The sequence below is a fragment of the Castor canadensis genome, chromosome 3 (assembly GCF_047511655.1).
Source record: "Castor canadensis chromosome 3, mCasCan1.hap1v2, whole genome shotgun sequence".
Taxonomy (NCBI): Eukaryota; Metazoa; Chordata; class Mammalia; order Rodentia; family Castoridae; genus Castor; species Castor canadensis.
The window spans coordinates 17,028,109-17,042,247 of NC_133388.1; the positions used below are offsets into that span (position 1 = coordinate 17,028,109).

Genomic DNA, 14,139 nt, shown 5'->3' on the forward strand with positions numbered 1-14,139 from the left:
TTCCAGCCTTTCATCCTAAGCCTATGCTTATTTCTGTTGGTGAGATGGGTCTCCTGTAAGCAACAAATTGTTGGATCTTCCTTTTTAATCCATTTCGTCAAGCGGTGCCTTTTGATGGGGGAATTAAGTCCGTTAACGTTAAGTGTTAGTACTGATAGGTATGTGGTGATTCCTGTCATTTAGTTGTCTTAGTTGTTTGAAGGTTTGCTTGTGTGTACCTAAGTTGAGGTTACTCTCTACTGTCTTGCTTTTTCCTTTCCTGTGGTTTGGTGCTGCCTGTCTTTTCATGGTTAAGTTGGGTTTCACTTTCTGTGTGCAGAATCCCTTGGAGAATCTTTTGTAGTGGTGGCTTTGTGGTCATATATTGTTTTAGCTTCTGCTTATCATGGCAGACTTTTATTGCTCCATCTATTTTGAATGATAGTTTTGCTGGGTAGAGTATCCTGGGGTTGAAGTTATTTTCATTCAGTGCCCGGAAGATCTCACCCCACGCTCTTCTTGCTGTTAATATTTCTGTTGAGAAGTCTGCTGTGATTTTGATGGGTTTACCTTTGTATATTATTTGTTTTTTCTCTCTTACAGCCTTCAATATTCTTTCCTTAGTTTCTGAACTTGTTGTTTTAATGATGATATGTCGTGGGGTAGTTCTATTTTGATCTGGTCTGTTTGGTGTCCTGGAGGCGTCTTGCATCTGTATGGGAATATCTTTCTCTAGATTTGGGGAATTTTCCATTATTAATTTGTTGAATATATTACTCATTCCCTTCACTTGCACCTCTTCTCCTTTTTCAATGCCCATGATTCTCAAGTTTGGTCTCTTGATGGAGTCGGCGAGTTCTTGCATTTTCTTTTCACAGGTCTTGAGTTGTTTAATTAATAGTTCTTCGGTTTTTCCTTTAATTACCATGTCTTCTGTTTATTCTGTTCTGCTGGATTGGCCTTCCATTTCGTTTTGCAGTTCTGTTCTTTTTTCTGAGGTTTTCCATATCCTGGGTGGTTTCCTCTTTAATGTTGTCTATTTTTGTCCTGAGTTCATTGATCTGTTTATTAATCGTGTTCTCTGTTTCACTTTGGTGTTTATACAGTGCTTCTATGGTTTCCTTTATTTCTTCTTTTGCTTTTTCAAATTCTCTATTTTTGTTGTCCTGGAATTTCTTGAGTGTCTCCTATACATTTTGGTTGACCATATCCATATCATCTCTATAAAATTCTCATTGAGTACCTGTAGTATGTCTTCTTTTAAATTATTCTTGTGGGCTTCATTGGGTACTCTGGCATAGTTTATCTTCATTTTGTTGGAGTGTGGTTCTGAGTATCTGTTTTCTTCATTCCCTTCTGGTTCCTGTACTGATTTTTTGCTGTGGGGAAACTGGTTTCCCTGTTTTTTCTGTCTTCCCGTCATTGTCTTTGGTGGTGTTACTGTCCCTGTACTGTGTGGAATTAAGTATTTTCTAGCTTGTAATAATAACAATGGTAATATTTAGAATGGAAGGGTGAGCTGAGATGGAAAGCAAGAGTTTAAAGAAAAGGGAAAAAAACATACACAAAGAAGAAGGAGAAAACAGAACAAGGTATCAGACAAGAAACTTTCAAAGGTAGAAACAGGGAGCATTAGTGTACTAATTGACAGTAAGCTGAACAGACATTAGAGAGACAGAGGATTGAAAATCAAAAATAAAAAAAGGTAAGAATAAAAATAAAAAATAAGTAAATGAAGGAAATATCTATATATAAAAATAAATTAAAATAAAATGAAAAATAGGAAAAAAAAAAAAAACCTCCAAGTTCAAATGTAATGAAGTTTCAGTCTTAATGATTTGGGTGTCCGTCTCAGTCTCCAATCCTGGAGATGGTGCCTCAGATGTTGTTCTGTAGTTGTCTCATCAAAGGGGATGCATAAAGTAGAACAAAACTACACACTCACACACAACAAAACCCCACCACGTGTCCCAAGTTCAAATGCAATACAGTTTCAGTAAGTTTTTCAGCATGCACGTGTAATTCGGTTGTTCTCTCATCAAAGGTAGGGAGAAAAAGAAAAAAAAAACAGAGGAGACAGTTCTGAGAATGGTATCTGCGGCTGTGGCTTACCTGCCCGCTGCTGTCAGCCTGCTGTTGCTGGAGGCGTTGTTTATGGAGATCTCTGGGGTGAGCTTAGCACTCACCTGGCCCCGCAGGCTTTGTTTACGCAGATTTCTCCTGTGCGGGAGCCTCTGCTACAAGCTTTCCCCTTTCCAAGCACACTGGGAAAGGTGACACTGCACCAGCTTTCTCAGGCCTGCGTGTTTATTTACAGTTCATGTGGGAGGTGGGTCTTGCCCCCTCTCCTGTGCAGTTTTCCTCCCACTGCCACTTTCACAAGCTTTCCTGCTCCTGATTACTGGGCGGTGCTGCTGCTCCTGCCAGCCGCCATGTTTGTTTACAGTTCACGTGGGAAGTGGGTCTTCCCTCCTCTCACAAGCTTTCCCTCTCCTGGTTGCTGGGCGCGTGTCCCCGCTCCCGCCAGGGCCTCTCCGGCCCGCCCGGCTTGTTTATTTACAGCCCCGGGAAGGATTCCCTTCCCCCAATCTTTGGCGCTCAGTGCACCCCACCCTCTTTCCCGCATGTTTTTATTGTTCTTATTGCTTATTACTCAGTTTCTCTTTTTTTTCCCGTGTGGAGGTCAGTCCGTCCGGGGGGCTATGCTGCTCTGGCCCAGGCTTGTCTGTGGGGGAACCGCGGTACCGAGAAGCTCACCTGGTTTGCGTCTTCCCAAGCCGTCTGGGTGCGGGCGACTGGCGGCCCCGGGGCCTCCTCGGTTCTCCGTTTAACGTGAAGTGGAGATGCTCTGCGCCGGCTGGAGATGTGGAGAGGTCAAAGTTATGCCTTTTCTCAGTGATTATGCCTGCAAAGTGTGTCTCCAGCGTCTCTCCAAGATTTCACTATAGGAGGCTCACTTTCTGCTTCCTCCCTCTAGCTGCCATCTTGGAATCTCTCTATCTTACAGTTCTTAACGTCTCTCTATCTGAGTGATATTTCAGGATTGTATCCCAGAGGAGCTCCAGGGTTTCTCACAGTGCATCAGTGCTGGGAGCTGCCATGTAGGAAAGGGAAGGCAGTGCAGTGGAGTTCTGGACTTCTTTCTCATTTGCCTTCAGAGCAGCTCTGCTCTTCTATAAAATTTTATTTATTTATCATATCCAGTGATCCATTTGGATTTATTGGTTTAAAAAACAGACCTACTGCTCTAGTCCTTCCCCCCTTTTCCATTTCCATTGTCACAGAATTACTTCAGTCTGTTATAATTGCTTTTTTCTTTGCTGACTGTGACAGATCTCTTAATGGAGTAGAATAACATGGTGGCTGTGAACAAGACTGAGCTAGAATCCAACTCTGTTACTAAACAGCTGACTTTGGGCAAGTTAACATCTTTGTGCCTTGGTATTTTTCGTCTATAGGGTCAGAATAATAATAGTATCTCCTTGTAGGAGTTGTAGTAGTCATGAGTTATATGAATTTCTAGCTGCAAAGTTCCCTTTAAAACAGTGTCTGGTGCATGATGAGTGTTAGAAAAGTGGTACCTGATTTTATGCTTTGGTTTTCATTATGCCTTTTGAATTCTTTTTTTTTCATTCTGCAGCCAGAATAAAATTTCAGAAATGCAAGGCAGGTTATTTCCCTGCTTTTAGTACTTCATGTCTCACTGAGAACTTCAAGATAAAGTCTGAACCTCCTTGGTTGGATGTATAATATCTATCATGATCTGGTCTGCTTCTTCAGTTTAAACCCTTCCCATCCTTCTACCATTCTAAGCTTTATCTGTAGCTCCTGAAACCAAAAGTGTTGTCTCTTAGCTCTGTCACCTTTGTATTTGCTGCTTTCTCTGGGTGGAGTGTCCCTGTCTTTCTTTTAGCTAATTCTTGGTATATTGGTAGAGTGCAGGCATTATCTTCAATGGGGGATGCATCACATTTCTCTGACCCTGTTTGCTCCCCTCGTCTAAACTGTTTGCCCTTTTTGCTCTCATAGAGCCTTGTGTTTGCTGTATCACACTGAGTTATAATCATGTGTTTACTTGTTTTCCTTCCCTTCTGAACTGTGATAAGCTCTTTGAGAGCAAGGGCTAAATTACTCCATTCTGTGTTAACTGGCCTTATTATAAATGCTCAGTATTTCTCGAATGAGTGTTAAGTGAATTACTTTAGCTGACCTTGTGGTATTCTGTCTCTGTGTTCCTTTTCCAAAATTTCTTCTGTTTATGGATCTGTATGTAATAAATTCATGTCTAAATTACTTTAGATAATTGAGATATTGTATTGTATAAATTTACATTTATTGCTTTCTAGGTTTTTGTCCCTCCAGTTTTTAGACATTTTATTATTTCAAGATACCCAAACTAATCAACTCATTTTGAAACATAGTTGTTACTTTTCTTATCAAGGCAATAACTTATGATTCATATGGAATAAATGGTAGTTCTTATACTTTTTCAAAGAATTGGATTTTGACTGGTTTTTAACTGTAATTTATGTTATCATTTCTTTGGTATAGTTAAATAGAAATACAAAATGATAAAAAATATGTTTCACTCTGAACTGTTAATACTTGTTAATTGTGTTTATAGCTTTGTGGATCTTTTTGTTTTTTGGTTTTGTTTTTGGTCGGTACTGGGGCTTGAACTCAGGGCCTCATGCTTGCTAGGCAGGCACTCTTGTCACTTGAGCCACTCCACCAACCCTTGATTGTGTTTATAAGTACACTTTGTTTTTAATGGGGTTACATTTCTGAGTTTAATATGGGAGGTAATTATTAAGTTATTCTAAATAATTTTAATGGCAACTTCATTTATTGTTTTTACAGATGCTGAAAATGAAATAATGAGACTAAGTAGTTTAAACCAGGTAAATTCATGTTATGGGGAGAAAGCTTTTGGCATTGGTACTAAGAAAAACTTACTATATTTGCTTATTTTGTATTTTTTTACAAATTCGTATGAACTTACCCTAGAATATTTCAGTAATTTTGTTTGCTGATTAATAATAGAAGCAAACTTTTTGCACCATAAATGGCATGTTAAGAAGTTGCATGATTTAAAAATGCAGATATATCTCTTTGCAGATTAATTTGACAAATATTACATTTGTATAAACACAGTGGAAGCAGATTCTATACCAAAGTGAGGAATTCAATTTATTTTCCTTAGGGAGTTGTTTACTTACAAACTATTTTGTGAGTATATTTTTTAAATATAATAAAGAAATCCTCTATATTAATGTCAAAAATGAGTGATTGGCTCCAGATTATCTAATGTTGAATTCTTCTAATTTTTATATATCACTAAAGAAATAACTGAGTAAAACCTGCAATTGTATAGCTAGCCTGCTTTTTTTGTAAACTGGAAATTTCGTGTTACCTAAAAATACTACTTTGACGTTTTTGTAGGATAACAGTCTTGTTGAAGACAATCTGAAACTTCAAATGCATGTTCAACTTTTAGAAAAAGAGAAGTCAATATTGAGTCAAGAAAAGGTAGGTGCTGCTAAAATGGGGCAAAATTAAAATGGTGTGTGTATTATAGTTCAGAGTTAAAGCCATTTTATATCAAAATGAAATGTTTAGTTGTAGAGTCCTTAGGATAAAACTGATCTCATTGATGCTTGTCAGGCCAGATTGAAGTACTGAGTACTTCAGAGTATGAGAGTCTGGCTAGAGTTTGCATATATATAGAGAGATAAGCCAGTAGGCACACAGGTAGAAGCTAAAAGAAAGGCCTGTTTTGGTTTCTGATGAAGTCCTGATAGCATCAGCATATACAAAGTAGGTCCAGAGGTCCCAAATGTAATACACTCCTTATGTGCCCCAGAATGTGTCCATCTTGGTGGAAGGAATTTCTTACTGGTGAGAGATGGAAAGAATAGTTTCAGTTAGGGAAATGGAATCTTTTTTGTGTATATTGTTAGCAAGGATAGAATAGGATTCTGTAATGTAGTGCTGGGTATGGGGAGAAGTATTTTATGTTTATACTATTGTTAATTCCTTGGTTTTTTTCTGTTTTTTCTGGTGGTACTGGAGTTTGAACTCAGGGCCTCAGGATTGCTAGGCTGGTGCTGTATCACTTGAGCCACTCCACCAGCCCTTTTTTGTGTTAAGATAGAGTCTCACTTTTGTTTCCTATACTGGCCTGGAATGGTGATCCTCTTTATCTCTGCCTCCAGAGTAGCTAGGATTACAGGTGTGAGTCACCCATGACAAGTGGTTAAACATAGGACAGTTGAAAACTGATACTAAGTTAAAGGCCAGTGTTTCAGCTCAATTTCAAATCTTAACTTTTTAAAAGTAATACTTATTCACTGATGTATTCAGTGATTCATGCTGAAAAACTTCAGATGGTATAAGTGGAGTATCCTTGACATTTCTGTTTGCTTGTCCTCTTTCCCAGAGGCAGTCTCCATTTCTGATTTCTAGTATATCTTTCCAGACTATATGATGTGTCTGATTTTATATATATATATATTTTATATATATATATATAAAGCTTATTATATTATATATAATATATAATTTTAGATATATATATATAGCTTTTAAAAATAAAAAAAATTAATCTTACATAACCTAACATTTTATTTTCAGCACCTTTCATGGTATTATTTAGGCAGTGTTTCTCAAAAGGGTGCAGTCAGCCTTTAGGTGGGAAAATTCTTAGTTGTGTGCCTTATGGGATCCTTGCTATACTCCTTGCTAAATTCTAGTACTGTCTCCTAGTCATGATTTTTATTAGTATGTTATGTATATTTCTTCTGCCTCTGCTTCCATTGTATTTTGCTCATTATCTAACTGGCTTAGGTCATAGTTTGCAGCTCTCTCTTCACATATTGATAAGGGCCTGCAATGTTTTGTGGTGTTTTTGGATTCCAGAGCTGTTCTTGATAGCTGTTTCTCCTTCATTTTGATGTTTAGTAGTTCCTTGTATCTCTTCACTGAATTGTATCTGCATGTGTCTGCTTACTAGTTAATAATGCCAAAGGTATGCATGCTCTTAAGATCCACCTGAAAAAAATGTTTGTGGTTCTCCTTTAAGTGAACAGGTAACTTTAGAAAGATTTTGAAGTACATTTCAGAATAAGTTTTTGAATTGGAATGAAATGAGAATTGTGATGAAGGTGTTCTACTACAGCTTTTCCTGATCTCTTTTATAAGGTATTATTAGGTTGCTTATTTAGAGGAATTTGAGATTCTTACTTTAAAGTAGATTCCATAGAAGTTTGATTTTTAAAAATCTTTTATTGGTGAAAGAAGGCTTTACAGAGATACATGATTTACCGCAAACATCATAATCAGATGTTAAAATAATGTTGAAACTTAGAAAAGTGTCCTGCTTCTGGGATTTTGGAAAAAAATATTGACAGACTACAAAATGTGCATACAGATCCATGTTCAGGAATGTCGGGTTTGAGAGAGGGGAACCTAGTCTGCACTTGGTTAGAAGGTAAAGGAAGGAAGGCAGGCACTTTCTTCAGTTAAGAAAATGTTGCATATGCTGACGGAAGCAAGTAATCGGGTGAATTCCTTTAATTAAGGAAAAGAAGCCTTTTGTTTTCCAACTAGCAATGCTAAGCTTTAAAGTGGCTATTGATTTTTCATTTTTATTTAATCTGTGACTGTTGGTGACTGAATGTTAGGGAATGGAAGTGAAGAGAGCTGGGAGACTTGGGGCCTTTTGAAAAGTTCATGTGTAGTAGGGGTAGGACTAAGGGAAGCAGTAGTAAAATGGGGTAGGAAAGACTCCCCACTGAAGAAATTGGAGTTAGAAGGTAAAGAGTTGTTACATTTTGTCTAGGATTATGGAAGTGTTTTGCTTGGAGCTGCAAATAAAATTGCACAAGAACAAAGGCTGTATGGCTTGTTGAATTTTAGATATCATTATTGAGGTCATGTTCAATATTGTTTCCAATACAAAACAGTTAAAATAGATCCACAGTTTTCACTTGTTTATATGTGTGTGTGTGTTTAATCTTTTAGTGTCTCTTTAATTGACAGTATGTGCCAACTTTCCTCCTTTATTACTTAAGGAAGAACTTCAGCTATTATTCTCAAAATTGAGCAATGAATATGAAGTAAGTCAAAGTACAGCTGCAAGAGACATGACTTTGGATTTGGAATTACGTGACTTAAGACTTAACTTGGAGGCAAAGGAACAAGAACTGAATCAGTGTATTAATGAAAAGGAAGTACTGAGAGCTGAGTTGGAAGAACTGGACACACAAAACCAAGAAGCTACAAAGGTAACACTACATGAAAGATAGATGTGAGAGGTAGCATATTCAACTCAGTGAATTGAGCCCTTGATTAGTATGCAGAAATAACAGATGTGATTTAATTTTATAATTTAATCAATATTTTAGTTTATTGATGTCCTAGTCATAGACACTAACAAACTTTTTCTGTAAAGATCTGGCTTTGCAGGACATAACATCTCAGTTACAACTATTCAACTGTGCATTTGCCATGTATAAACAGATGAGCCTTCAAGCATGGCTGTGTTTCAGTAAGATTCTATTTACAGAAATTGGCAACAGGCCCAATTTGGTCAATTGGCTGTAGATTTTTGACTCTTGCTCTAGTGCTTAAGAGTTGAAAACACCCAACACATAGCATTTGCCTTCTTTAGTTTAAAATTCTTGCCCTAATGTGATAAAATGGACTTCTTGAACTTCTGTAAGATATTCATAAATAATTTTATAGGGAACATTGGGCTAGAAAAAAATTATTTTTAAGAAGGGTTAGAAATATCTGAGTATTACTCATCTATTGTGTATGAAATTTTACAAAATTTTCTTTAGGCATCAAAATGAGAAAATGTTGTGGAGTTACCATGAAAATGATTTTCTCTTTCAGCACGTGATTTCATTAAAAGACCAGCTATCAAAACAGCAAAATGAAGGGAATAGCGTTATCAGGAAACTGAAGCAAGATCTGGATGATGAAAAAAAGAGAGTTCATCAACTTGAGGATGATAAAATGAACATTACCAAAGAGTTAGATGTGCAGAAAGAAAAGTTAACTCACAGTGAACTGGCTCTAAATGATTTGCATTTAACCAAGCAAAAGCTTGAAGATAAAGTCGAAGATTTAGAAAATCAGCTAAGTAAATCACAGAAGAATAACTTAAACATCCAGATGGAGAACCTTGAAATTAAGGAACACATTAGACAAAATGAAGAGGAGCTATTCAGAATCAGGAATGAGTTAACTCAGTCTCTTAATCAACACTCTAACAGTAATTTTAAAGATGACTTATTTAAAGAAAAGGAAGCTGAAGTTAGAAACTTAAAGCAAAATCTTTCAGAAATAGAACAGCTCAATGAAAATTTAAAGAAAGTTGCTTTTGATCTCAGAATAGAAAATGAGAAGTTGGTTTTAGCATGTGAGGATATAAGACAACAACTGGAAGAATCTGTTGCTGATAACAAACAGATTTCTGTGGAAAAAAACACTATTGCAGAGACTCTGACAAGGGAAAAAGAACAAATAGAAGCAGAATTGTGTCTGGCTGAAAAGAGGCTTTTGGAGGAAACAAACAAGTATAAACAAACCATTGAAGAACTGTCAAATTCACGTAATCGGAATACTTCTGCCTTACAGCTGGAACATGAACATTTAATTAAACTCATTCAGGAGAAAGACTTTGAAATAGCAGGACTCAAAAAGAATATTGAGCAAATGGATACCGATCATAAAAAGACCAAGGGTATTTTGTCATCTACTTTAGAAGAGCAGAAGCAATTTACACAGCTTATAAATGAGAAAGAATTCTTTATTGAAAAAATTAAAGAAAAAAGTTCAAAACTGCAGGAAGAATTAGATAAATGTTCTCAGGCCTTAAGAAAAAATGAAACTTTAAGGCAGACTATAGAGGAAAAGGACAGAAGTCTTGGATCCATGAAAGAAGAAAACAATCATCTACAAGAAGAACTGGAACGACTCCGGGAACAGCAGAGTCGAACTGGGCCCATCACTGAGCCTAAAACCCTCGATAGTACCACAGAATTAGAATCCGAGGTATCTCAACTGAATATAATCAAGGATCATCTGGAAGAGGAAATTAAACATCATCAAAAGATAATTGAAGATCAAAACCAGAGTCATATGCAACTGCTTCAGTCTTTACAAGAGCAGAAGAAGGAAATGGACGAGTTTAAATACCAGCACGAACAAATGAATATCACACATACCCAGCTCTTTTTAGAGAAAGATGAGGAAATTAAGAATTTACAAAAAACAATCGAACAAATAAAAACCCAGTTGAATGAAGAAAGACAGGACATTCAAACAGAAAATTCTGATATTTTTCAAAAAACAAAAGTTCAAAGCCTTAATATAGAAAATGGAAGTGAAAAACATGATTTATCTAAAGCTGAAACTGAAAGATTAGTGAAAGGACTAAGAGAACGAGAGTTGGAGATTAAACTTCTAAATGAAAAGAATATATCTTTAACTAAACAAATTGATAAGCTATCCAAAGATGAGGTTGGTAAACTCACTCAGATTATCCAGCAGAAAGACTTGGAGATACAAGCTCTTCACGCAAGAATTTCTTCTGCTTCCTACACCCAGGATGGTGCTCACCTTCAACAGCAACTGCAGGCCTATGCTATGGAAAGAGAACAAGTATTTGCTGTTTTGGATGAGAAGACAAGGGAAAATAGCCATTTGAAAACAGAATATCACAAAATGATGGATATAGTTGCTGCCAAAGAAGCAGCACTCATTAAGGTGCAAGATGAGAATAGAAGATTGTCCACTAGATTTGAAAGTAGTGGGCAAGATATGTTTAGAGAAACTGTTCAGAATTTATCACGTATCATTCGAGAAAAAGACATCGAAATAGATGCACTAAGTCAGAAAAGTCAAACTTTGTTGGCAGTTTTACAGACTTCCAACCCAGGTAATGAGGTTGGAGGTGTTAATAGTAATCAGTTTGAGGAGCTCTTACAGGAGCGTGATAAATTAAAACAGCAAGTAAAGAAAATGGAAGAATGGAAACAACAGGTGATGACCACCGTCCAAAACATGCAACATGAGTCTGCCCAGCTTCAGGAGGAACTTCATCAACTTCAGGCCCAAGTTTTGGTAGACAGTGATAATAATTCTAAATTACAAATAGACTACACTGGCCTCATCCAAAGTTATGAGCAGAATGAAACCAAACTCAAAAATTTTGGACAAGAATTAGCACAAGTTCAACACAGCATAGGACAGCTTTGTAGTGCCAAGGATCTTCTTTTAGGAAAACTTGATATCATGTCACCCCAGCTCTCTTCTGGATCATCATTTACCCCCGAGGCAGCAAGTGAGTCTGCTGGATTGAGTGAGTCTCCTAGTTTTCTTCAAGAAGAGGTAGAAGAGTTAAGAAAATTGCTGCAGGAAAAGGATGCAACAATTAGAACTCTCCAGGAAAATAATCACAGGTTGTCTAATTCGATTGCTGCCTCCTCAGAGCTGGAAAGAAGAGAACATGAACAAAGTGATTCAGAAATTAAGCAGCTGAAAGAGAAACAAGATGTGTTACAAAACTTACTTAAGGAAAAGGACCTTTTAATCAAAGCCAAAAGTGATCAGTTACTTTCTTCAAATGAAAATTTCACTAACAAAGTGAATGAAAATGAGCTTTTGAAGCAGGCAGTAACAAACCTGAAGGAAAGAACGTTAATATTAGAAACAGACATTTCTAAACTAAAAGTGGAAAATGAAAAAATAGTAGAAACATCTAGGGGAAAGGAAACAGAATATCAAGCATTACAAGAGACTAACATGAAGTTTTCTATAATGCTTCGCGAAAAAGAGTTTGAGTACCATTCAATGAAGGAGAAAGCTCTTGCTTTTGAGCAGCTATTGAAAGAAAAAGAACAGGTATGTTCTAGAGGTAGTATCATAGAAAGATGTGGAAGGTAAAGGAGACTTGTTATTGAATTGGTTCATAGATGTTGTCTTTGAAGAAGACCAAGAATTTGTTCATAGAAATATTTATTTCAAGGTATCCTGGCTTATCTAAATAAGTTTTCCTCTGTGGCATCTGTCAGTTTCTCTCTTTAATTGTTAGATATTTCCAAATGTTTTCAGTAGTAGGTTTTTTACTGCCTGCTAAGTAGTAAGCAAGGACTTAGCAGCAATTAATATTTTCTTTATAAAATAGTAGTTACCTGAGGGCATTTTGAAGTCAGTTTAACCAAATTTTAGGCATATTTCAGTAGCTGCTAGTAATGATTAACATTTTAGAGATTATGTGGACGAGAAACACTGAAATACACATGACATCTTTGTGAACTGCAGTAAGAAATATTTTTACATTGTGACGTAGTAAATATTTGCCTGTGTGAATATGTGTGTGTATGAGAGAAACTGAAAAGAAGTTTCAGGAACCAGGAATTACCCTTACTACATTGATGCTCTATTTTAAAGAGAAAATCCATTAAATTGACTTAAATGAACCAAAGAGTCACAGTCCAGAGTTTGAAAAGTATAACATAGTAGTTTATATAAATATTCTAATTCTAGCTTTGTTGTTGATGGGACTTTGGATGTGTTTTGACCATACTGGTTTATTTATTCAACCATCAAATGAAGGGTCGTAGTAGTTAGATGGAAAGTGTCAGTAGCTTTTGACATACACAGAGTTTTACATGCTCATTTTTTGCTTATTTTAATGAATATTTTACATGTTCATTTTAGTAAGAGCCGTTGAAGATCTGTTATACAAGCTTTGTAGAACTTATCCATTGGTGCCTTTTTCCTATGGTTTTGATACTTTTGGTAGTAGAAATTTGAAAAAGAGATGATAGGCAGAACAATGAAACATTCACCAACCATTTCTTACACGTTTATATACTGCTGGGCGCAAGATGCAAAATGATTTGACTTCTTTTGCTAGTTAAGTTCTCTTTTAGAGTCTTTGATTATCTGATTAAATAGGTATACTGATTATCAGTTTGGTCCTTCAGAGATAACTTCTTAGTTTTAATGGTACTGGTCCGTACTGGTCTACAATTAACGTGAAAGAAACTCTTAGCGGGTAGAGCTTTGCATTGTTCACTAACCAACAGTGAGTGTTGTGTCTTATGGTTGTAAGAGTAGAACAGAGGAATGTAGGACAGTGAAGTCTTTTGAAGTTTTAGCATTTTGGTACCATTTAGCTGTTTCATTGACATTTGTAAATCTATACTGTACAGATTTTAATAATGCTTTCCTGCCTTAGGAAACTTCCCTGTATTAAGTAGTTCTTAAGTATTAGTTGAGGGCATTGAGTATAAACTAAAATGGTTTCTTCCAATTTTTTGTATATAATTTAAAGGTACCTTTAGGTTATACAGGTATCCCTAATCTGAAATCTGAAGTGCTCTAAGATCTAAAACTTTTTGAGCACCAAACCTGATGGATTTGGGATTTTCAACCAGAAAAGTCTGTGGACATATTACAAATCCAAAAACTCCAAACTCCAAAACACTTCTAGTACCAAGCAGTTTTGATAAAGAATGATATATTTTTAATATAATAAATAATGTCTTTTTTGGGAGGAGAAAGGTATGTTCTCAACAGATCTTGATATCTGTTTGATTTCTCAAGCATTTGAAAATGTGTGGAAAATACTGGGTCTCCCTATGTAATAGAAGTACATACTGAGATAAAAAGACCACATTTTTTGTTTATTTTGGTTTTTTGCAGTACTGGGGTTTAAACTCAGGGCTTTCACCTTGAGCCACTCCAGACACCCTTTTTTTGTGAAGTGTATTTTTGAGATAGGGTCTCATGAACTATTTGCCCGGGCTGTCTTCAAACTGCGATCCTCCTGACCTCTGCCTCCTCAGTAGCTAGGATTACAGGCATGAGCCATCGGCCCCAGCTGACTACATGATTTTATGTTTTGGTGCTAGTGGTTTATTCTGGAGATTTTATTCTGTGTTCTCTTTTTCTTCTTCTTTAAGAGACAGGGTTCTGCTCTGTTGCCAGATTGGCCCTGAACTTCTGGACCCACACTGTCCTCCCACTTCAGCTTCCTGAGTAGCTGGGACTACAGGTCTATACCACTGCACCAGGCTTATGTATTCTTAAAGAAATGCAAAATTTACATGAAAACTTAAAATACTACTAAACTCTAGATTC

At 36.5% G+C, this 14,139-nt stretch overlaps 1 protein-coding gene across 2 annotated transcripts in view; it reads left to right on the top strand.

Annotated features, from left to right (window-relative positions):
* Nucleotides 1-14,139, top strand: part of Trip11 (thyroid hormone receptor interactor 11) — a 72,612-nt gene that overhangs the window by 27,060 nt on the left and 31,413 nt on the right. For both annotated transcript variants that reach the window (XR_012446055.1, XM_074067296.1), the window contains exons 8-11: nt 4,840-4,880; nt 5,422-5,508; nt 8,052-8,264; nt 8,878-11,892. Coding sequence is in view for 1 of the 2 variants with exons in the window: in XM_074067296.1 (XP_073923397.1) it covers nt 4,840-4,880; nt 5,422-5,508; nt 8,052-8,264; nt 8,878-11,892 (3,356 nt within the window). In the remaining variant the exon portion in view is untranslated. The remainder of the gene's footprint in view (nt 1-4,839; nt 4,881-5,421; nt 5,509-8,051; nt 8,265-8,877; nt 11,893-14,139) is intronic.